Source organism: Petromyzon marinus, chromosome 43 (assembly GCF_048934315.1).
Source record: "Petromyzon marinus isolate PM22_M1 ecotype Great Lakes invasive population chromosome 43, UKy_Petmar_22M1.pri1.0, whole genome shotgun sequence".
Classification (NCBI taxonomy): Eukaryota; Metazoa; Chordata; class Hyperoartia; order Petromyzontiformes; family Petromyzontidae; genus Petromyzon; species Petromyzon marinus.
Genome location: NC_133709.1, coordinates 501,481 through 527,221, shown reverse-complemented (window position 1 = coordinate 527,221; position 25,741 = coordinate 501,481). Strand labels below are relative to the sequence as shown.

General features: G+C 47.9%; 2 protein-coding genes across 2 annotated transcripts; both read right to left on the bottom strand.

Annotated features, from left to right (window-relative positions):
• Positions 1-1,933: 1,933 nt before the first annotated feature.
• LOC116951588 (alpha-N-acetylgalactosaminide alpha-2,6-sialyltransferase 2-like) lies at positions 1,934-12,880 on the bottom strand. The gene is made up of 5 exons (XM_032970337.2): positions 12,719-12,880; positions 10,602-10,705; positions 8,611-8,694; positions 4,830-4,929; positions 1,934-3,655 (listed from the first exon to the last, which is right to left on the bottom strand). Exons 1-5 carry the CDS (start codon positions 12,776-12,778, stop codon positions 3,473-3,475), a joined length of 531 nt encoding a protein of 176 aa, XP_032826228.2. The 5' UTR covers positions 12,779-12,880; the 3' UTR covers positions 1,934-3,472.
• Positions 12,881-15,005: 2,125 nt separating this feature from the next.
• On the bottom strand, positions 15,006-24,991 carry LOC142930780 (alpha-N-acetylgalactosaminide alpha-2,6-sialyltransferase 1-like). The gene is made up of 4 exons (XM_076073680.1): positions 24,774-24,991; positions 21,288-21,657; positions 16,143-16,311; positions 15,006-15,443 (listed from the first exon to the last, which is right to left on the bottom strand). Exons 1-4 carry the CDS (start codon positions 24,884-24,886, stop codon positions 15,205-15,207), a joined length of 891 nt encoding a protein of 296 aa, XP_075929795.1. The 5' UTR covers positions 24,887-24,991; the 3' UTR covers positions 15,006-15,204.
• Between the last annotated feature and the right edge of the window lie 750 nt (positions 24,992-25,741).

The following is a 25,741-nucleotide window of genomic DNA, read 5'->3' as shown; positions in this document are numbered from 1 at the left end:
AAGTGGGGATGACCCTGCTGAGGCTGCAGTGCCTCAAATATTGGAAGGAGAAGTTACCCCCTGTGAGTGGCTGGCTGAGGTGCCATCTGTTGAGGAAGTACTGAAGGCGATCCGGAGTCTGAGACCAGGAAAGGCACCGGGTAGAGATGATCTCCCAAGCGAATTGCTGAGGGAGGGTAGCGTTTGTGCACAGATTGCCCTATATGACATCATAACAACAATCTGGACCACTGGACGGGTTCCGCAGGATTGGAAGGATGCCCTGGTGGTCCCCCTCTTTAAGAAGGGGGACCGCACAGACTGTAACAACTACAGGGGCATCTCACTCCTCAGTGTGCCGGGAAAGGTCCTGGCAAAGATTATTCAACATCGCCTTGCCAGGCACGCTGAGGAGAGGCTTGCAGAGCCCCAATGCGGTTTCAGGAAAGGGCGGTCCTGCACAGATGCCATATTTTCTGTCCGTCTGCTACAGTAGAGGTGTAGGGAAATCCAACAAGACCTACATCTCTGCTTTATTGAGCTGGTCAAGGCCTATGATACCATCAGTAGGCCTGGGCTCTGGGTTGTTCTTCATGCTTTTGGAGTCCCTGACCCTCTGCTCACGATCATTAAGGGCCTTCATGATGGTGAGCGGGCCCGGGTAAATCTACGTGGCCGGGAGTCAGAGCCATTCCCTGTACACCTTGGGGTGCGACAGGGATGTCCTCTGGCTCCCACATTATTTAATATGTATTTTGACCACGTAGTTCGTGAAGCCTTCAATAGCTGTACCGGTGGAATCTCCATTTGGTACAGATATCATGGGAGGCTGATCAATGCACGGGTGCGGTCAAGGGATGGCTCCCTATTGCTCAACCACGTTATGTATGCTGATGATTTGGTAATAGCTGCTCATTCAGAGGAGGAGTTGGAGACGCTGCTGCTGAGACTGGAGCGTGCCACTAAGAGATGGGGCCTTACCATCAGCCCCACCAAAACTAAACACCTGCCTGGGTATTTTGTACCATCGGACACTCCACCCCCACAACTCCCAATCGGTGATGGGGCAGTTGTGGAGAGAGTGGAGAGTTTCCCATACCTGGGCAGTGTGCTTATGACCGGCTCCAGTTTAACAGCAGAGGTCTCACTCCGAATCAGTCGAGCGGCAATATCTTTTCATCGGTTGCGTAATACTGTGTGGAAGCTACCTGGTCTGTCGCTCCGCACTAAGCTTCAGGTCTTCTCGGCCACGGTCATTCCCTCCCTTCTCTACGCTTGTGAAACGTGGACCCCCCTAATGTGTGAGGACCTCACAAATCCTTGAAAGATCTGGGCAAGGTCCCATCGGTGAGCTCCTCCGGCAGGCAAGGCTGCGTTGGCTGGGTCATGTAGCCCGCATGCCCAGCCACCGTATACCGAAACAGCTTTTGTTCGGCCGGATCGAGGGGGCTAAACGGGCGTGGCACGGGCCAGAGAAGAGATGGAGTGATGTGGTACAGAAGGACGTGGAGCTGAGTAGACTTGCCGATGACTGGTACCAGTGGTGTCAAGATCGGCCTCTGTGGAGGAGGCTCGTGAAGGACGCTATTGGGCAGTTGGAGGCAGTCGCCCTCCAACAACAACGGAGGGCGGAGGAGCGACGCTCACAACAACCAGCGGAGCGCCGGGTGGCTAAAGCACAGCAGGTTGGCACAGTAGGGGGCCCAGGTGGTGCACCAGGCAGTCATCTCAGTCAGTCGACCTGTGGCACCTGGGTCTGCCCCGTGACCTCCTGCCAGCGGGCGTTCGACACTTCACGTGGCCTCAAGGTGCACATATCCTGGCACAAACGTCGTGGTGACGTCACTGCCACTTAGTGGCGAATGGCGGTTGTTGCTGTGTCTGTGTGTGTGTGCATCAGTGTGTCTGTGTGTGTGCATCAGTGTGTGTGTCTGTGTGTGTGTGTCTGTGTGCATCAGTGTGTGTGTCTATGTGTGTGTGTGTGCACCAGTGTGTGTGTCTATGTGTGTGTGTGCACCAGTGTGTGTGTCTGTGTGTGTCTGTGGAGAGCGATAGTGTAGCGGTTAGCGCGCTGCGCTATGAACTTGGCGACCCGGGTTCGATTGCCGCTCACGGCCAATACCAGTGACGATTATCTGAACCGGTCCCGGGCCTCTCCTAAGTCGACTCAGCCTCAAATGAGTACCTGGTGCGGTGTGTAAACATTGCCACTAGGGAGACAAAGGCGGTCGGGCGTGGTGCTGGCCACCCACCCCCTCGTGTACCGTTCCGGCCTTCATAGGTGCTCGCTAACAGCACTTGCCCCTACAGTCTGTTAAGTCTATATGGGGGATCTTTGTCATTTGTGTGTGTGTGCATCTGTGTGCATTGATTCACTGCTGATCTGCCCAACCAGGAACATGAGTTTGTATTGCTGGCCATGGAGAACATCACAAGGCAATTGGTATCAAAATCTGCTTTTATTCTCTCCTAGATCAAAACATGTCGTCAAAGATTTGTTATGAGAACATTCAAGCATGAATTATTCCTAAAAATGTGACATTGCTGAAGCGAAAACAAACACAATCGTGTTAGTTAAGAAATGTATATTAATGCGAATATTGTTTTAATATGTATATTAAATATGTGCCAACAATTTGTCAGCAAATTTGTCAATAAAAATGAAATCATTACACTCGGATTTTTTTTTAAACACAGAACTGCACTGTATATCTGTTAAACATGTCCAAGAGTAAAAACGAACTTAATATATATGTATTTGAGATAGAGGAATGCACGGGGCAGCGATTGGCGTCGAAGCTGCGTCGAGGTGCCACGCTAGAAGCATCTCCGGAGTCCCAGCAAGATCACAAGGGAATTCAAACTTCCCCTGTGCTATTATTTTGCACCATCGTAAAATCTTTAAAATGTGCAAATAAGCATTTGCACCGAGGTTGCTGGGCATTCAATTCTTAATATGCTCGCCACAACACATGCCTGAACAGCAGCCCTGTCTGTACACGGGACGTGTGTCTGTGGTAATATGGTTTGGCTGTGTGTGTGTGAGAGTCCAGTTGCAAAGAGTTTTTATTTAACGAGGCGATACCTCAAGAGACCACCACGATTAGTCACATTTGCAAAGCAAACTACAGCAAAGCTAATGGGCCCGGTACATGTAAAATAATCACAACATTCAATAATTCTATAATCCTATTGACATTTGTCGCATCATCAACTCCGAAGTCCTTATCATACATGTGAATGAAACGACTGCCCTTTGCCTGTCACCTGAGTATAAACTGACCACGCGATCTGATGAGGTGGTGTTTCGAATAACCCACAGTACATTTCATACCAAACAGGCACAGGCCTAGCAGCAAGGCCCAGCAAAATTCAAGCAGGAAGGTCACTCCAATATCGCGACCGTTTTGCCACGACATTTATTGGACTGCGACAATAAAAATATGAATTCGATATAGCCATTACACCATAAAACTACGACTTAAAAAATCTACTAGAACTTCTTTGGAGGTTTTCCTTGAAAAAGGGTCATGACTTGTGATTTCCGGAGCATCTTCCAAAGTATCCTCTCAAAGTTTAGGTCATGGTTGGCATAGAAAACGAGCTTCTGCTTTTGGTCATAGTAATGGTCGGGGAAGTGCTTGTAGGTGCTGGTTATGAACCCATAGGCGGAAACCTGCCCATCGGGATGAGAAAAAGGAAATGAAATGGCACATCCAAACTATAACACAAATCAATCGTGTATTATATAGTCTCGTGGCGAAGCAGGACCCGTATCTAACAAAGAGGGTCCTTGCCTGTAAATACCTGGCTGATCAGCAGCATTGCTTCAAGCGAGCCTGACTCTTGCTGATGAGACAATGAATGTCAAAGCTGATCCAGAGTTTGTGTATGAAACCAATGCTAATGGAAAAAATACTTTGAGAATGCTGCATGGCTGATTGGTTGTGTAAAATATATATTTTTTATGTTTAATGTGGAGAGACAAGTATGGGGAGGAGGCGCCGTGTCTGCTTATTTATTTGTTACTAATATTCTGTTTATCCATCTCCATATCCTATAAGCACATCCTTAGAGGATACATTTGCAATAATAATACAATATTATATACCTTTAACTAGGAACACATGACATTAAATGCACCCTATTTCATCGGATCTCAGAAGCTAAGCAAGGCTAGTCCTTACGACGGGTAACCCACAAGAAATGTCAGGTGTTGTCTGTGTGAGGGCGAGGTGGCTAAGAGATGGAATTGCCGAGTGTCATCCCCCTCGTATGCTTGGTTTGTCTCCGGGATTGTCAAAATATTCCAATTTAGCAGAGGCTTTCTGAAAATAATCTTGAGCCTCAGCTAAGCTTTCGTGGGTAGTTGTGGCATTATTATATTTTACAGCTGATTGTTTAACCACTCAATTACCGATTATCGGCTTTATTACTCGGCCCATCATGGATACAAAAATAGTTGGGGAAAAAGTGTGGCCTCTGTTCCCAGGTGTGCCGCCGGATGGGAGGTGGTGAGCGGGGCTTGGTGACATCACTGGCAGGTGAGCCGTGTCACGCCGAGCACGGCTCGGAGGGAGTTTCCTGGCAGAAGGTTGGCAATATTTCAAGCTGTCACCGTATTTAAAGGGACGCAAATAATTGTTAACAAAAATAAGAAATTGCTTCCAACTTTTAACTAATTAATCAACTCAATCGACTAATTGGGCCACATCCAATTATATGATATTTTCAGAGCTTGGTGCTCATTCACAATATACGGGCCTGGAGCAACACGAAGAGGAACTGTAATCCTGCAGTCAGTGATCATTCGTCTGCATGCGAGGTGTCAGGGACAAGAGGCACATTACCTGGTCACAGGTGTGCAGAGCTGTGAGCAGGGCTATGCCGCCTGTGCTTGGCCTATAGATGTCTTTAAACTTTGATTGAAGACGCGTCGAAGGCAAAAAACTGAAATAAAAAAAATGGAGACATTACGTAGTTTGTGCTAAAAAGATTGCAAAAAACATTTTAGGTTTTGTAATAATACAATCTACGTGACTTTACCGAAAGACACTGAGAGTATGAATTCCTGCAGTCACGAAAGCTTTAAGTCAAGATTTAATACAATGTTATAAAAACATTCAGTCAATATGCAAAATGTAAATATTATTTAATAACATGAATGGATGATAATGGATGATATTGGTCGCGAAAGCCAACGTATTAAACTAACATGAATGTGTTTAAAATTGCCTTTTACAAGGTACACTATGTCAAAACATTTATTGTTACAGCTACCCGCAATTCTTATTATGGGCAGCAGCAGCGGAGTCCACGACTGGCTCCCAGTTTTCTTGGGCTCTCGTCACGCTATCATCCACCATCACCTGTCACGCTATCATCCACCATCACCTGTCACGCTATCATCCACCATCACCTGTCATGGTATCATCCACCATCACCTGTCATGCTATCATCCACCATCACCTGTCATGGTATCATCCACCATCACCTGTCATGGTATCATCCACCATCACCTGCCATGCTATCATCCACCATCACCTGTCACGCTATCATCCACCATCACCTGCCATGCTATCATCCACCATCACCTGTCACCCTATCATCCACCATCACCTGCCATGCTATCATCCACCATCACCTGTCACGCTATCATCCACCATCACCTGTAACGCTATCATCCACCATCACCTGCCATGCTATCATCCACCATCACCTGCCATGCTATCATCCACCATCACCTGTCACGCTATCATCCACCATCACCTGTCACGCTATCATCCACCATCACCTGTCACGCTATCATCCACCATCACCTGTCACGCTATCATCCACCATCACCTGTCACGCTATCATCCACCATCACCTGTCACGCTATCATCCACCATCACCTGCCATGCTATCATCCACCATCACCTGCCATGCTATCATCCACCATCACCTGTCACACTATCATCCACCATCACCTGTCACGCTATCATCCACCATCACCTGCCATGCTATCATCCACCATCACCTGTCACGCTATTATCCACCATCACCTGTCACGCTATCATCCACCATCACCTGTCACGCTATCATCCACCATCACCTGTCACGCTATCATCCACAATCACCTGTCACGCTATCATCCACCATCACCTGCCATGCTATCATCCACCATCACCTGCCATGCTATCATCCACCATCACCTGTCACGCTATCATCCACCATCACCTGTCACGCTATCATCCACCATCACCTGTCACGCTATCATCCACCATCACCTGTCACGCTATCATCCACCATCACCTGTCACGCTATCATCCACCATCACCTGTCACGCTATCATCCACCATCACCTGCCATGCTATCATCCACCATCACCTGCCATGCTATCATCCACCATCACCTGTCACACTATCATCCACCATCACCTGTCACGCTATCATCCACCATCACCTGCCATGCTATCATCCACCATCACTTGTCACGCTATTATCCACCATCACCTGTCACGCTATCATCCACCATCACCTGTCACGCTATCATCCACCATCACCTGTCACGCTATCATCCACAATCACCTGTCATGCTATCATCCACCATCACCTGTCACGCTATTATCCACCATCACCTGTCACGCTATCATCCGCCATCACCTGTCATGCTATCATCCACCATCACCTGCCATGCTATCATCCACCATCACCTGTCATGCTATCATCCACCATCACCTGTCATGCTATCATCCACCATCACCTGCCATGCTATCATCCACCATCACCTGTCATGCTATCATCCACCATCACCTGTCATGCTACCATCCACCATCACCTGCCATGCTATCATCCACCATCACCTGTCATACTATCATCCACCATCACCTGTCATGCTATCATCCACCGTCACCTGTCATGCTATCATCCACCATCACCTGTCATGCTATCATCCACCATCACCTGTCACGCTATCATCCACAATCACCTGCCATGCTATCATCCACCATCACCTGTCATGCTATCATCCACCATCACCTGTCACGCTATCATCCACAATCACTTGCCATGCTATCATCCACCATCACCTGTCATGCTATCATCCACCATCACCTGTCACGCTATCATCCACAATCACCTGCCATGCTATCATCCACCATCACCTGTCATGCTATCATCCACCATCACCTGTCATGCTATCATCCACCATCACCTGTCATGCTATCATCCACCATCACCTGCCATGCTATCATCCACCATCACCTGCCATGCTATCATCCGCCATCACCTGTCACGCTATCATCCGCCATCACCTGTCATGCTATCATCCACCATCACCTGTCATGCTATCATCCACATCACCTGCCATGCTATCATCCACCATCACCTGTCATGCTATCATCCACCATCACCTGTCATGCTATCATCCACCATCACCTGCCATGCTATCATCCACCATCACCTGTCATGCTATCATCCACCATCACCTGTCATGCTATCATCCACATCACCTGTCATGCTATCATCCACCATCACCTGCCATGCTATCATCCGCCATCACCTGCCATGCTATCATCCGCCATCACCTGTCACGCTATCATCCGCCATCACCTGTCATGCTATCATCCACCATCACCTGCCATGCTATCATCCACCATCACCTGTCATGCTATCATCCACCATCACCTGTCATGCTATCATCCACCATCACCTGCCATGCTATCATCCACCATCACCTGTCATGCTATCATCCACCATCACCTGCCATGCGATCATCCACCGTCACCTGTCATGCTATCATCCACCATCACCTGTCATGCTATCATCCACCATCACCTGTCACGCTATCATCCACAATCACCTGCCATGCTATCATCCACCATCACCTGTCATGCTATCATCCACCATCACCTGTCATGCTATCATCCACCATCACCTGTCACGCTATCACCCACAATCACCTGCCAAGCTATCATCCACCATCACCTGTCATGCTATCATCCACCATCACCTGTCACGCTATCATCCACAATCACCTGCCATGCTATCATCCACCATCACCTGTCATGCTATCATCCACCATCACCTGTCATGCTATCATCCACCATCACCTGTCATGCTATCATCCACCATCACCTGCCATGCTATCATCCACCATCACCTGCCATGCTATCATCCACCATCACCTGTCATGCTATCATCCATCACCTGCCAATTTGCCCAGCAACTGAAGAACAGCGCCCGTTTACCCGCCCAGTTGTTTGTGGATGAGGGAAACCACCCAGATTATTCGGTTATCCACAAACCCGCTGCGCACCACAAATGTTTCACTGATAGCCACACAGATAATAGGATACACTAAAATCCCCCCCCCCCCCCCCCCCCCCACATTGCTATGGATAAGAGGAGTTCTGCTAACTTAAATAAAGATACTTAAGAAAACACGATTTTGATTAAACAAATTATTTGACGGTGCTGCTGCCGAGTTGGCAGTGGTGTACGCAGACAATTAACAACAACAAAACATTCGTCAACAAAACGGCCTGAAAAAAATACGTATGTATATAAATAAAATCGGTGACGTTTCGGCCAATAATCCTATGTGCTATGTTTTACTGTGACTGCAATCGCAAAATAAATAAACACCTACTTATTTTTCAGGTATCGCAAGAAATCCGGATGCAGCATTTTGAATTTCCTGTCGACATCGTCACTTCCAAAGTATTTCCAGGGTCTGAAAAACAACGTGTTTTATTGACACTTTTAGAACGCCATCAAATGATGGACAAACACTGGGCTGACGCGAGTATTTGCGAACGCGTTAGCACTCACTCACCACTCAGCACTCAGTCAACACTCACTCACTCAGCACTCAGTCAACACTCACTCACCACTCGCTCACCACTCACCCACCACTCACTCACTCACCACTCAGCACTCAGTCACCACTCACTCACTCACCACTCACTCACTCACCACTCAGCACTCAGTCAACACTCACTCACTCATCACTCACTCACTCAGCACTCAGTCAACACTCACTCACTCACCACTCACTCACCACTCGCTCACCACTCACTCACTCACCACTCACTCACCACTCACTCACTACTCACTCACCACTCACTCACTCACTCACCACTAACTCACTCACTCACCACTCACTCACTACTCACTCACCACTCACTCACCACTCACTCACCACTAACTCACTCACCACTCACTCACCACTCACTCACTCAGCACTCAGTCAACACTCACTCACTCACCACTCGCTCACTCAATCACCACTCACCACTCACTCACCACTCACTCCCTCACCACTCACTCACCACTCACTCACCACTCGCTCACCACTCACTCACTCACCACTCACTCAATCACCACTCACCACTCACTCACTCACCACTCACTCACCACTCACTCACTCACCACTCACTCACCACTCACTCACTCACCACTCACCACTCACTCACTCACCACTCACTGACCAGTCACTCACTCACCACTCACTCACCACTTACTCACCACTCACTCACCACTCACTCACTCACTCACCACTCTCTCACCACTCACTCACCAATCACCACTGACACACCACTCACTCACCACTCACTCACCACTCACTCACTCACTCACCACTCACTCACCACTCACTCACTCACTCACCACTCACTCACTCACTCACCACTCACTCACTCACCACTCACTGACCACTCACTCACTCACCACTTACTCACTCACCACTCACTCACCACTCACTCACTCACCACTCACTCACTCACCACTCACTAACCACTCCCTCACTCAGCACTCACTCACCACTCACTCACTCACTCACCACTCACTCAATCACCACTCACCACTCACTCACCACTCACTCACCACTCACTCACTCACCACTCACCACTCACTCACTCACCACTCACTGACCAGTCACTCACTCACCACTCACTCACCCCTTACTCACCACTCACTCACTCACCACTCACTCACTCACCACTCACTAACCACTCCCTCACTCAGCACTCACTCACCACTCACTCACCACTCACTCACTCACCACTCACTCACCACTCACTCACCAATCACCACTCACTCACCACTCACTCACCACTCACTCACTCACCACTCACTCACTCACCACTCACTCACTCACCACTCACTAACCACTCCCTCACTCAGCACTCACTCACCACTCACTCACTCACCACTCACTCAATCACCACTCACCACTCACTCACTCACTCACCACTCACTCACTCACCACTCACTCACTCACCACTCACTCACCACTCACTCACTCACCACTCACTCACTCACTCACCACTCACTGACCAATCACTCACTCACCACTCACTCACCCCTTACTCACCACTCACTCACTCACCACTCACTCACTCACCACTCACTAACCACTCCCTCACTCAGCACTCACTCACCACTCACTCACTCACCACTCACTCACCACTCACTCACTCACTCACCACTCACTCACCACTCACTCACTCACCACTCACTCACTCACCACTCACTCACCACTCATCACTCACTCACCACTCACTCACTCACCACTCACTCACCACTCACCACTCACTCACCACTCACTCACCAATCACCACTCACTCACCACTCACGTACTTATCCTTTTTATCCGGCCCTTTGTTGACCAGGGCACGTCGGAAGGCAGCGGTCACCATGTAGTAGTCCTGATGGCCGCAAGGAACGAACACATATCGTGTTTCCTGAAACGCAAAGTAGAACGAACACATATCGTGTTTCCTGAAACGAACACATATCGTGTTTCCTGAAACGCAAAGTAGAACAAACACATATCGTGTTTCCTGAAACGAACACATTTCGTGTTTCCTGAAACGAACACATATCGTGTTTCCTGAAACGAACACATATCGTGTTTCCTGAAACGAACACATTTCGTGTTTCCTGAAACGAACACATATCGTGTTTCCTGAAACGAACACATATCGTGTTTCCTGAAACGAACACATATCGTGTTTCCTGAAACGAACACATATCGTGTTTCCTGAAACGAACACATATCGTGTTTCCTGAAACGAACACATATCGTGTTTCCTGAAACGAACACATATCGTGTTTCCTGAAACGAACACATATCGTGTTTCCTGAAACGAACACATATCGTGTTTCCTGAAACGAACACGTATCGTGTTTCCTGAAACGAACACGTATCGTGTTTCCTGAAACGAACACGTATCGTGTTTCCTGAAACGAACACATATCGTGTTTCCTGAAACGAACACATATCGTGTTTCCTGAAACGAACACGTATCGTGTTTCCTGAAACGAACACATATCGTGTTTCCTGAAACGAACACATATCGTGTTTCCTGAAACGCAAAGTAGGACGGAACGTTTTTCACTCTTCCGGTTGTGCCACACAACGTCCGACGTTTCGCGTCACCCTCACGGGTGACAAACGTAGGCTCACGTTAAATCTGGCTTTCACGAGTGGTCGCTACCCGCTCTTGTGCCAGGCACAGAGGATGGAGTTCAAGGGTGATGGGTCGCTTAACTCGTCCCTGATCACCGTATGAACAACCACGAACGGCGCTACCATTAGCACCATCCTCTCACCGCTGATTCCAAGGCGATGGGGAAGTCTCTCCCATCGTCAAGGAAACGGTACCCCCATTCACACGGACACAAGGGTGCCAGTCGCAGCGCACCACCTCAACAAACACAATAAATATCTCTAAATGGCCAAACAAACGTCACTTTCTGTGGCCAATAAGTAAACTTTAGTCCAATCCAAAATACCTGGGTGTCATCTTTGACGGTGAAATAACCTTTAGATCATGCACGTAGTAAAGACCTTTGAAAAGGTCAAAACCAAGTCTCAAGTTCATTTCGTGTAACCCGGGGAGAGAACTCAAGGGACCAAGATCGACTTTAATTTGCAAGAGTCACCTGGGCCACCAACATGACAAAAATAAATACAATAAAGTAAGGCAATGAAGTCAATATTAATTGGTGCAAAACGGCGGCGTTTTCACCGCATTCAAAATAAAACAAATTGCGCAAACATAAATCAACGTTAACAAATGTATCCCCTGCAGCGAGTGAGGGTTAACCGGGGGCTTCAATAGAAGCCTTGGTTTGGAACGGAGAGTGTACGGACAAGAGGAAAATGAGATGAGAGGTATGCAGAGGTGAGTCAGTGGAGGATCTAGAGGACATTGAGTGTGATTTTTTATTTGATTTTGGATTGGATTGCGAGCCAGTGGCAGGATTGGAGTGTTTGGGTGACGTGGTAAAGTTTATGATTGTGGGTGACATGTCGTCAGTGCTCATAAGGCTCATGAGCAGAAGTGTAAACATTCCTGTTGCTAACTTCACAGTCAAAGCCGTTTGTTACCGCACCATTTACCACATTTTAGAAAACATCATAAAAGGTCAGGGCTTTTAATGAACACCGTCATCTGCAGTTTAGTGATGATGATGATGATGAAAGTGGTCTCTTACTGCTCACATAAGCATTGAAGCGGTGCTCATCTGTTCACAGCCTGGAGCCAGTGGTGGAAATTCCACATTCCTATGACGGGGGGAAATCTATCAATAGAACAAACACTGTTGACTTCCTCACAAAATAGTATTAGTTTGATCGACCTCAGAGGAATTATGGGCCGAGTCAACCCATGAACATGGATTCTGTGACCTTCTGATTGTGTGCCTCTCGCTGAGCCAGCTCACCAGAAGGTCAGAGTGGTTGACCTCACCTTAGACCAGGGAGGGTGCACGAACCCAAACTTTCTGTATGCTCTCATGGAATTTTTCATGGTATTGGTTGAAAAAAAGTAGAAGGATGTCCGATTGCCAACATCTCGCTCGAAGCCCGCCGTGATCGCCCCGTTTACCCTGGTGGCGAAAAGATCACAAAAGGTCAACGATGTCAGGCATTTGTCTAATCATTACTTATATATTGTAACCTACTTGGGTGTATGTATTCTATCTACCAATATTTTAATTTTGAAATGTTTATATATATGTCTTGAGCTACATAAGGCGAGTTTAAGTATCGTTAAAACAACAACTCTTCTTGGTTGGAATGCACTCCACCGGGGGGGAAACCAGACAACCTCACAAGACCTCCCGGGTCGCTTCAGCTGCTCCTCTTAACTTCTGACGAGCCGGGCTGTTGCGAGTTGGGCAACTCAAAGGGAGTGACATCTGAACTGGTACTGCACGCCCCGCTTCACCAACCTCGCGCACACCGACTCGCATGGTGAAGTATGGTCAACAAATCCGATGACTGACTTGGCATGGGGAGGCCTTCACACAGCAGTAAAGTTACCAAGGGTTGTAAAGTATTTCCGTATTTATGATAACGAGCAGGCTGCACATCATTTAGATGTGATTGTCCCTCCCACACTACCTTCCTACAGCCAGCCAGCCAGAAAAAAACTTTTTTATATATATATTTGTCCAAGGCAAATTTTGTTCCAGGAAATTAATTTAACATCGATTTACGATTCGTGCACGTTTTTTACATCTCCTTGCTTTTGACCCGCTTCATATTTGCTTCACTGGTGTACAGTTCTTTATTTTACGCCATTGCTTTTGTGATGTCGGTGACCCAGATGCAGATGAGGCGACTCTGCTCTCACGAGTGCTTCACCTGATTCAACAAATTACACATGAACCACCTGACCCCCCCCCCCACCACCCCCTTCCTTGGGGAGGGACAGGGAACGGCTCCGAAGACTCCGTACAGTGATCAGGTTGCTCTTCGCCATTGCGAGCAGTTGCGATTCAAAGTACGTGTCGTTAACTGGCGCTGCACTGAAGACCTAGATCGTGTTTTCGAGGCTGTGATTAGAATGTTGTTGCCATGTTCTAGTGAACGCCGCCCGCTAGAGCACAGGCAGAGGAGCACGTTATTTAATTATTTTTACTTCAGCTCTGCAGCAACACTGACCTCCATCTGCGCAATGTCTCCCGTGTCCAACCTTCCCTGACCTCCCCTGACCTTCCCTGACCTTTCCTGACCCCAACTGCCGCTGAGAGCCTCGTCGGTGCCTTCTTGGCACGGCTCCCCGACTGCGACGCTGTCCCCTCTACGGCCGCGACGGATCCCTGAAACTCCACGTTGTCCGAAACGCCGCTACGGGACTTCTCGCCCACGGCCATGAACAACGCCACCACCCCACACGCTGCTCCAATCCATTCGTCGGCACCCAATCCAATCCGGATCAATTTCAAGATTGCACTCTCCGTCTCTATAATATCCTCCGCGGATTCACACCTCCCGATCTCTCCCTTCTCAGTTCACTCCGTCGACTCCTCTCCACCACAGGCCTGGTTCAGATACCACCTGCAATTGGTGCTGGCCTCAGCCATTATTCGAACTCGGGTGACTTCGATAAAAGCGCTGTGGGCAAAAACAGCTCGAATGTGTGCATGAACTTCAGATTGCATACTTGTGTAACTAACACGGTCAGCAATGTGCTGACACGCCAGTAAAAAAAAAACTCAGTTGTACAAGCCTTCAAATATTTAGCCTCCAGACTTGGCATTTACGCACCTCCCTTCTCCGAATCCTTGAAGTTGACCGACGCCTGCCCAAGCGATCCCATGAATCTGGCTTCCAGGAAAGTACGAGGCAGGTGCAGCGTGGAGAGTAACCGCACCTCATCTTGCAAGCCACTGAAATATTGCTGAAAACCATTTATTGTGACAGAGACAAGAGGCAGAGTTTGACTCCCACCCCAAATAAGCATTGAGGCATTGGTGCTCATCCCCTGCTTACAGCCATGCTAAGCCAGTCGTGCAAGTTGACATTCATATAATGGGTGGCGTGGGGGGATAACTTGACAAGACAACCTCTGTTGACTTGCCCACAAAGTGGCACGGATCTTATCCACCCTGGAGGGATGATGGCCTGAGTCAACCCCAATCAGCATTTTTAACTTGCAACCTCCCCATTGCGAGCCGCTCGCTCTGCCACTGAGCCACCCGGACGATATTTCACCTCGCTGGTCAGTGCGGGAAGGCGATAGGGGGGGTGGGGGCGCGGTATTCCCTGGACCGGTTCAGATATCACTCGCCACACAGCGATATTAGCCGTGTCTGGGAATCAAACTCATGTGACTGGGTCCATTGCCATAATGCAGTGCGCTGACCACACTCGTGCCACCGCTCACTGACGACAAAAAAGGGCTCGAAATGTGTTCGATGTAGAACTGAAAGCACGGCGATTAGAGGTTCAACCTCGGGCAATGCAATGGATCTGCAGGGGGCCTTGCCTGAACACGTAGTCGTGGGAATCGATTTCCTCTCCCATCATGGACCCGTTGAGGATCCCTCCGTTCCCGACAACGGCGCAGCGAACGCACTTCTCGGCGTCGCGTCCTCCGCCGCCGCCGCCGCCACCATCCTGCAGGCGGTGGGTAAACATCTCCCGGCACTCCGGGTGGCTCAGCATGTCCACAGCGTCTTCAACATCTGCACATTTCACCCAAAAGCAAAACAAAAAAATACGAAAACCAGAAGCCGTCACTTTTATACAAGATTAGCTAGCTTCAATGACACACCTACCCAGCTTATAATTACCATGAGAGTATTGTCACGTGCAGAAGTGTAGCTATGACATCTGGTTCAGAATCGTGGTGGTTATCAAAACGAAATGGACCAAAAATTAGAAAGTGCACACAGAAGCACGGAGAGATGCATACTTGGAATTAAGTTGAGAGACAGAGTTACATGGATTAGAGAGCGCACGCAGGTTAATGGCATCATTCATAGTGTTAAGAAATGTGAGTGGGCAGGACGCGTCACGGCAACGAGGAATTATGACAGATTCCCGAGAATAATAATGGAGTGGCAGCCACGGAACAGAACTCATCCGAGGATGTCTACCTCCGAGATGGAGTGATTATACCAGCACACGGGCAGGTGCGAAGCGAATGATTACATGGCTAGAGAACCCAGAGGAAACCGGTGCGGAACAAGGGGGAGAACATCCAAACTCCCACATGGAAAGCACCCGAGTGGGGAATTGAAACCATGCCCTTCTTGCTGTGAGAGGCCCGAGTGTTACCACTGCGTCGCCGCCGCCCTGCCACCTGGAAGGATCAATTTACCCTGCCAGATGGACAAAGAACATACGTTAATTGAATAGAATGAACGAACGAACTAACGTACCACTCATGTTCATTCCCTTCCAGCCGTACGGAGTGCGGTACTTTGAAAGGCGATCAAACTCCTCTGGGCTGAAGTGTCCCTTGCGCAGCAGGACCGGGACGTTGAAATCAAACACACGTTGCAGGAGTGGCTTCCTGCCCACCACCCTGCGCAGACTCGCGGAGCAGTTCTAAGCACAAGGGAGGATTGGACAAAACGCTGTGAGGTTACGCCGAGTCAGAACACAAATAACAAAGTCTCCGTGACTGTTGAGGACAGGATAATCCGAAGCATTGTTTTCTCTCTCTGGCTTCAAAGCTGAAATCCTCTGTTGCATTGAAGCCGAGCACGGGGCCATATTAACGCAGGGGCTTTAGTGGCTTCACCAAGTCGCCTCCAATATATACAGACAATATTTGTATCGTGCTATACAGTATTTGTATCGTGCTATACAGTATTTGTATCGTGCTATACAGTATTTGTATCGTGCTTTACAATTGTTAAAAGTGTAGCACAGCAATTCGCTGTTGTGCAGATTGCGCCAAAGTGCCGGAAACATTTTATAATTTTACTTTAGATATACGTTTATTTACTTTTTCATTATTAAAAGGTTTGTCTGTTACCCAAATCTACTATAAGTTTAACTCTTCACATGATAATTTAAAAACTGGCCATCTCAAATGTGTTTTTTACGTAATTCTCATCAGGTCCCTTGGTGTTTTGTGCAGTCTCCAACTCCGCTCTGTCTCTCTGGCCTATAAGCTGATGTGCTATTACGAGGTGTGGGCTATTACCTGAAATGTCACCTATTATATACTTTATTTATTTTAAAGCCACACAGTGTTATTGACACATGTGTTGAGTTTTTCTGAAGCTCTGTGGCCAATCCTAGAGATAATGTGGCAATTAAATCAACAGCATCGCTGTGTGTGTGTGTTCCTACCGGTTACACTCCTATAGATTGCATTCAAAAACGAGAAGTGAAGTAACCGAGAGGTGAATAACCGTGCCATCGTCGTGCACAGGAGGTGGCAAACCGGTCCAGGGAAGGAATTTACAAAAATATAGGCCACATAAACAATAAGAGCCCGGACCCCCATCAATCACAATCTCACACTTCCGTCTTCAAAGACTGCTGAACTTGGGTGAATTAAAAGTTTCACATTTTATTAAATGAAAATAATAAAACGTAAAAATATGTTTTTACTCGACCATTAGTTTAGCTGAGCATAGGATCGAGGTGACGTTGAATTTAAAAAGTCTACAGAGGCCACAATTCCCCATGTGGCAAGTGTAGAATGTGTAGATATTTAACACGTTGAGCGAGATCAATGAAAGTCGAATAATTCGTACATAGACCTGCACGTGTTACGGTGCATCAACAATACATCGGTATCACTCTGAACAGCGCGTGTGTACAGCATCCAAGCACTGTCCACCTTCAAGAAGCAACTCAAGGCTCGCAACCGTTGAGGCTCACGCCTGTTCAGGGCGGTGTGCGAGCGACATTGATGTCTGACTCCACGCCTGCGAGTCGTCAGTGGTACATCGCGTCCAATACGCAACACGTGCGCGCGCTGTATATCACGTTTACTATTAATAATGTGCGGCTCTTAACCTTCACGGAAAACCTTCCTTGCGTGTAGCTCACATGTTGTTGTGTCATGGAAAGGTGAAAATCATTGATAAATGGACATAAGTGCTGACGATTAGCCTGGGTGTGATTCAGCTGGAGGGACACGCGTACTTATGTGCGTACTTGTGTGTGTGCGTGCGTGCGGCTTGTCGACTAACTCAGCAGAAATCACTGACAAACGCGCAGGAATAGAATGCACATTACTTTATACAGTGAGGGGAAAAAAGTATTTGATCCCCTGCTGATTTTGTACGTTTGCCCACTGACAAAGAAATGATCAGTCTATCATTTTAATGGTAGGTTTATTTGAACAGTGAGAGGCAGAATAACAACAATAAATCCAGAAAAAAACGCATGTCAAAAATATTATAAATTGATTTGCATTTTAATGAGGGAAATAAGTATTTCACCCCCTCTCAATCAGAAAGATTTCTGGCTCCCAGGTGTCTTTTATAGAGGTAACGAGCTGAGATTAGGAGCACACTCTTAAAGGGAGTGCTCCTAATCTCAGCTTGTTACCTGTATAAAAGACACCTGTCCACAGAAGCAATCAATCAATCAGATTCCAAACTCTTCACCACGGCCAAGACCATAGAGCTCTGCAAGGATGTCAGGGACAAGATTGTAGACCTACACAAGGCTGGCATGGGCTACAAGACCATTGCCAAGCAGCTTGGTGAGAAGGTGACAACAGTTGGTGCGATTATTCGCAAATGGAAGAAACACAAAATAACTGTCAATCTCCCTCGGCCTGGGGCTCCATGCAAGATCTCACCTCGAGGAGTTGCAATGATCATGAGAACGGTGAGGAATCAGCCCAAATCTACACGGGATGATCTTGTCAATGATCTCAAGGCAGCTGGGACCATAATCACCAAGAAAACAATTGGTAACACACTACGCCGTGAAGGACTGCAATCCTGCAGCGCCCGCAAGGTGCCCCTGCTCAAGAAAGCACATATACATGCCCGTCTAAAGTTTGCCAATGAACATCTAAATGATTCAGAGGACAACTGGGTGAAAGTGTTGTGGTCAGATGAGACCAAAATGGAGCTCTTTGGCATCAACTCAACTCGCCGTGTTTGGAGGAGGAGGAATGCTGCCTATGACCCCAAGAACACCATCCCCACCGTCAAACATGGAGGTGGAAACATTATGTTTTGAGGGTGTTTTTCTGCTAAGGGGACAGGACAACTTCACCGCATCAAAGGGACGATGGACGGGGCCATGCACCGTCAAATCTTGGGTGAGAACCTCCTTCCCTCAGCCAGGGCATTGAAAATGGGTCGTGGATGGGTATTCCAACATGACAATGACCCAAAACACACGGCTAAGGCAGCAAAGGAGTGGCTCAAGAAGAAGCACATTAAGGTCCTGGAGTGGCCTAGCCAGTCTCCAGACCTTAATCCCATAGACAATCTGTGGAGGGAGCTGAAGGTTCGAGTTGCCAAACGTCAGCCTCGAAACCTTAATGACTTGGAGAAGATCTGCAAAGAGGAGTGGGACAAAATCCCTCCTTAGATGTGTGCAAACCTGGTGGCCAACTACAAGAAACGTCTGACCTCTGTGATTGCCAACAAGGGTTTTGCCACCAAGTACTAAGTCATGTTTTGCAGAGGGGTCAAATACTTATTTCCCTCATTAAAATGCAAATCAATTTATAACATTTTTGACAAGCGTTTTTCTGGATTTTCTGTTGTTATTCTGTCTCTCACTGTTCAAATAAACCTACCATTAAAATTATAGCCTGATCATTTCTTCGTCAGTGGGCAAATATACAAAATCAGCAGGGGATCAAATACTTTTTTTCCCTCACTGTATAGAGGCCGGCAGGGCACACGATGGGGTGGCGGGGCAAGCCCCACGCCCGGCCGCTTTCATCTCTCTCGTGGCGATGTTTACTTCCACACTGCACCAGGTACTCATTTAAGGCTGGGTTGACCTAGCGGAGGCACAGGACCGGTTCCTATAATTGTCACTGGTGTTGACCGTGAGCAGGATTCAAACTTGCCGGGTATGCAGTGCAGTGCAATAACCACTACACAGCAAGCTGTAGATGTACGCACCGACACAACTCATTACTTTGGCTACTTGTTTGAGAGTAGTTTACAGCTATTCGCGATGTTTTGTTACCAGGCTACAAATCTGAGGATGGAAAAGGAGCTAATTTCCCTGTCAAGAAGACCACCGTCGACAGCGATTTACTTGGCTGCCGATACCATACAGAGTGCTTCAAAAAATGTGAACACTTCCGATAATTTGCAACAACACCACGTGACATGTGCTGCTGCCTCCGGGCTCTGGAGACCACCTGGAGAAGATTCCAGGCCACGTGATCACAACGATGGCGAACAAGTGGAGACTCTTTGACTTTTTGAAGCTTTGGACATACATTTGTGATAATGTTACGGTGTATTATCCGTTCTTTTTCCATTAAAAACGATAGTCCCGTATAAGTGTTAAAACATTTTTGAAGCACCCTATATTTGGCTACTGTTATACATTTCCACACGATAAGCCACTTCGTTCAGCTATCATTTGTGATTACCAGTAGGTCGCTTTGAAAAATAGCTACAGAGCTCAGTGGGCCTTACCTGGTAAAATAAAAAAAATAGATTAGTGGTTTATTTTTTAGCAAATTCCATCAGTCCTTGTGCAAAAGTGAGAATGCACCGTGATCGAGCAGGAGCGGACAGTGATGGCGACAGCATGTGGGGGAGGCCTTCAACCAGCAGTGGATAGGCAATGACTGACGATGACGATGATGTGAATGTAAATTGCTCGTCACAACAATCCCGCTATTTCAAATGAGTCGAGGCGCGTGCGTGTGTTGTGTAGTAGAACGACACTACTGTGTTGGCTCGGTATGGGGGCTGTATACGGGTGTCACGGAGGTCGTGTCAGGCCGTGACACTCTGCGTGAACCCAACAGGACACGTGACCGGATAAAGGGGGGCCAGGGGCCCCAGGGGGGTCACGTGGTTGGGGGCTCGGGCCTTCCCGAAGGATCGGGAAGGGGGCGTGGCCTGGGGCGGAGCCAGCCACGCCGGAGTAGTTATAAGCGGTGTGTGGACGGGGAGCTGTGCTGTTCTGCTGGGTCATCTCTGGGATGAAGCTCTCCGGTCTCCGCTAGTGGACCAGGCAGCGTGTTGGGCTGTCCTGGTCCAGTGATGTAGTAACCCACGTGGGTTAGCTAAGTTCGGAACGGTGGCTACCACCTTAAGTCGTTATGTTAAGTGTTACCTGTTGTGTTAGCTAATAAATAGTGTTGCCTCAAAAGTCCAGTGTGCGCCTGAATTTAACGCACTACACGTGTCTCGTCTAGGCACGGACGGAAAACCCAAGAACCGCAATCACGCGTGGAAACTTTTATATTGCCCGACTTTTAAGTTGTGCCTGACATTCACGATCGAAGATAATCACCACCCCCACCCAGCGTGCGTTCTACAGGACACGGGGTGGGGACCCGCGGGCCCCCCCAACCCCGGCCACGCCAAGCCACGCGTCAAGGCGAAGCCTTTCAGACTCACGTCCGCTAGCGCGTTGCTCTCACGAAAGTAATCGTCATCCTTGTCGAAGCTGATGTTGTATTTTTTCCTCGCCAGCAGCCACTCCTTCGCCGCCAGCTTCTCGTCCTCCCTGAGGTCGGGATCCCAGGGCAGGGAGCCGCCGGCCCTCATCCCTGCCGCCCTCGCCCTCGTTCCTGCCGCCCTCGCCGTCGTCCCGGCCCTCGTCGTCCCGGCCCTCGTCGTCCCTGCCGTCGTCCCGGCCCTTGTCGTCCCTGCCGTCGTCCCCGCCGCCGTCGCCACGGTGGCGTCGAGCGACATCACGTCCGCGTGGCTTCGCTGGATCCGTTCGTAGAAGAGGGTCTTCTCCTTCAGCCACAGCGCGAAATTGCACCTGCAAGGCGACAATGAGAAGAGACGGGGTTATCTGTGCCTCCAGCGGCCAGACGCGTCTCTACTCGACGGAGCGTTGCGCAACCCCACAACTTCCAGGCTGAAACGAACCTGTCTGACGATGACATTGACAAACGTTTCATATAAAATAAAGCCTTCAAAGTAACGATTACGGTACACGGTCTGGTGCCATGATCTCAGAATACCCCTCCCAATGGTTACCTGTGGTTTTTTTATGTTTGTTGTGTCGTTCGCGTGACTTGCATCTCAAAAACGCTGAAGGGTTTTGTAACGTGGAAAATTTTCTTTTCACGGAGTCACAGGGGGAAGCCACAGGCAAAGCTGAAAGGCAGCCAAAACCGGCGCCAACAATTGCCCAAGCTCTGTGATCTTACATTGGGACGTTTGGCCAACTCTGTTTCAGAATGTACTTGCGTCCAGCCTCAACGGGGAGTTGGGATCTCATGCTCACACCATCTGGGCCCACAAACAGAACCGGCTTGAAGTTTCCAATTCTATTATTTTGTCTAACTGCCTGAGACCTCAAGAGACCAGGATGAGTGTCATTTATACGAGTTACCCAGGTCACCAAAATGGTTAAAAGGGTACATTTGAATGGGTTAAATTAGAATAATGGGTTCATGCTCAAAATACTTAAACATTTCATTATTTAATGAACGTGTTGGATTTTGCAGCCTGTGATGTCATTCATTATCGATTTTTGGGTTGAGCTAAAGTGCTAAGTTTGGTTATGGGAACCTTTTCAGCTTACCTGTGCGTCGGATCGTGGAGGGTCTGAACTACGCAAATTTGGCCAGATTATTAGGTGGAATGATAATTCCAACTTGTAACTACTTTCCATCATAGCGTATTCGCTCACTCTCAAAAGCAGACAACGACTCGGAGGCACAAGGAAAAACAAACAAGCAGAAATATATAGAGGTGCGATGAGCCTATGCCAAATGTACAAGCTCTGCAGCAGGGGGAAATGGAGCACCCAGGTAAAACACACGTGTGCGAGGGGGAAACACTGTATCCCAGACAGACGGAACATGTAGAGTCAATATTTTTGCTCCTTCCGCATTCTCCTGGCGAGCCAGGGTACGGCTCCTTCTCGATCCACATGAGACGGGAGTTTCGAAGGATGTGTGTGATCCACCAACCCTTGCAGCTGCCTCCACAGCGCTAGAGTACAAAGCACGTGCAGCAAAAGCCACCACTGCCCGGTTCAAAGGAAATCGGTATACATATATACATTTATATGTTACATAGGTGACGCTTCTGGACAATGGTCTTTGTTCACAGCAGAGGGAATGACAAGTTTCTTAAAGAGCGTTCCTTTTTTATTTGAAGCATTCGTGACTGCAGGAATCCATACTCTTTGGTTCTTTCGGTAAAGTCACGTAGGTAGAAATAAAATAAAATAAAACAAATCACGACGTTTCGATCGCAACACAAGCGGTCGTCATCAGACAAAGGAGTCAGCCCCTAAAGGCAAAACTCTTTATCAGGGTTTGGCGATGGGCGTAGCCCAAGTGTATCAACAACACCTGGAGCACATGCGGTGCACGAGTGCCAATGAAACAACAATGCCAATGCAGCAGCAATGCCAAGGAAACAACAATGCCAATGCGTTCCTTTGGCTAACCATGGGCCCCTGAATGCAAAGTTGCGCAAAGGCACACACCCAAAAGGCTTACCTTTGTGGAATTTAAATAAATCATAATAAGACAAACGACAGCTTGAGATGATGCGCAGTGGACGTGCAGCAATGAACGCAGCCCGCAACTCGAGGGTGTAAATTCCACTCCTTGCAGAACATTGCTTCTACCACATTATAAAGTGAATATCTATCCAGCAGTGGAGAGATAATGTATAAGTTTAAATGATGACGGGCAGAATACGTTACTAAATAAAGGATATGGACTTTCATAGCTACTTAACGGACACCTTTAAAACTTTGCGAATGCAGAAACCACTTTTGTCCCGTACGGCAAGAGTCAATTACGCGACAACTTCCACTCATTTCCTCCAGCTGTTGTTCATTATTATTACTGCTTTTATTTGACCGCATCACAAATATTGATTCTACGAATGTTTCGGAGTTCAGCCCCACAGCAATGTCAGCAACTTCGTGAGCAATTATTGTCGCCGGTTGAAGCTCTACATTCCTTGAGACGATTCGTCCTTAAAGGCAGAAAGAAAAAGCGAGTTTATGGCTCGCGAGTTCATTTACACAGCGCGCGACCAAAGCTACGCCTCCTACCAGTGGCATAAGTCGACTTCTGACTGATTTGGGATTTTACAAAAATTACACAAACTGCACACAAAAACCCGCTCAAACAGTGCAAATGCGGCTGGTGTCCATATACAGCACCGCATGCAAAACATTAGTGTGAATACTTTGTGTGATTGTACAAACCGCGCCAGTGCAGTGCTCAAACCATCACCACGACGTACACGTGGACACGAGAGCAATGACTCAACAGCTGTGACTCTACAGTCTTCACGACAGCACGTTATTCAATACATTTATCATCATTTACCGTCATCAATTTTAGTCTTGTACCGAATTCACGCATCACAGATTCGACCCCATTGCTTCCTCTCATTGATTCTATTCCTCTCATATCCACCATTACAGTAATCCACTATACTCTTTGGTTCTTTCGGTAGTCACAACAGCAGAAGTGCTGGTCAGCAGTTCTGCTGTTGTGACTGTTCCACCTGATGACGGACGCTTGTGTTGCGATCGAAACGTCGTGATTTATTTTATTTTATACCTACGTGACTCTACCGAAAGAACCAAAGAGTATGGATTCCTACAGTCACGAAAGCTTCAAATCAAGATTATTACAGCAATATGTTGTATCGCTGTTAATTATCTGCAAAGCGTATTGATTAAGGTGCTATCTAAATTCCACTAAGATCAGAATAACATATATTGATTTTTTTTTAATACAGGGAAAAAAGAGTTATGTATTTCAAAGACCTACGATTATAATTTAAGGACTAGAATTCACAATGTCAGTATTAATTATCGATCAACATAAGGGAGCGGATGACTGCATCTCTTGGATGGCAGCGTTTGAATAAAACCGAGAACATCTCACGTACCTGAGAATTCCTGCATTGCAGCGTCTGCTCATCACCCTTACATTGTAAATGTACACGCCACTCGAAAGCAGCACAATTAAGGCAAAGATCTTTTCGATCGACCTGTAACGCATCGTTGTCAAAATATTCTCCTTATGAAACCTTACGAGGCATGTGCCAAACAAGAACCACACACGCGCGCAGCAGCAGTCTGATGGAATCTTACAAGCACAGTTGGGGCATATATCTATATGCGTGGCAAAAAATGGGTGTAAACTTTAAAAAAAATAGTGATGTCAGCAAGACGAAGCTTTCAAAGGTACTCACGGGTGATTACTTTTGAAGGAATCATTTGGCGTGTGTGTTTGTCAGGAGATTATGTAACCCTAGACAAGACGGCATTTTTACGTAACATTGCATCGCTCGTGGAATAAAATGTTCCAGTGAAAAGTAACATCCACATTTTCGTGGCATTACACCTTTTGCCATCTTTATTTATTTGAAACATTTCTGAAGCGTGACAAATATGTCCGTTCACCAGAATTGATTCAAGCAAGCCTGCCTGCTGATCAGACACCGAATGTCAAAACCGGGCCAAAGTTGTGCTTGTATTGAAGCAATGCTGATGAGATTTTCACTCCCAGAAGGCCGTGTGGCTGAGGGGATGTGTCAAGTGTGCCTCGATGTATGACGTGGATCGACGGATTTGTGGAGGAGGCGAATTGTCTGCTCATGCGTAAGGCAGCAGCGGCGCGCGTCCCTATCAGCCAGCAGTGCGTGGTGGTGGAGCGCACCACGTGTCTCTGTCAGCCAGCAGTGCGTGGTGGTGGAGCGCACCACATGTCTCTGTCAGCCAGCAGTGCGTGGTGGTGGAGCGTACCACGTGTCCCTGTCAGTCAGCAGTGCGTGATGGTGGCGCGCACCACGTTTTCTCTGTCAGCCAGCAGTGCGTGATGGTGGAGCGCACCACGCGTGTCTCTGTCAGTCAG

Excerpts from the sequence above, each read along its gene's own strand:
- LOC116951588 (XM_032970337.2), bottom strand. The coding sequence starts at position 12,778 with ATGAAAAATTCCATGAGAGCATACAGAAAGTTTGGGTTCGTGCACCCT. Across the intron at positions 8,695-10,601 it reads GGGCCGGATAAAAAGGATAA|ACCCTGGAAATACTTTGGAA; the intron begins GTACGTGAGTGG and ends GTTGTTTTTCAG. Across the intron at positions 4,930-8,610 it reads TTGCGATACCTGAAAAATAA|TTTTTTGCCTTCGACGCGTC; the intron begins GTAGGTGTTTAT and ends TTTTTATTTCAG.
- LOC142930780 (XM_076073680.1), bottom strand. The coding sequence starts at position 24,886 with ATGCGTTACAGGTCGATCGAAAAGATCTTTGCCTTAATTGTGCTGCTT. Across the intron at positions 16,312-21,287 it reads AGAGCAACGCGCTAGCGGAC|AACTGCTCCGCGAGTCTGCG; the intron begins GTGAGTCTGAAA and ends CCTTGTGCTTAG. Across the intron at positions 15,444-16,142 it reads GAAGGGAATGAACATGAGTG|ATGTTGAAGACGCTGTGGAC; the intron begins GTACGTTAGTTC and ends TGAAATGTGCAG.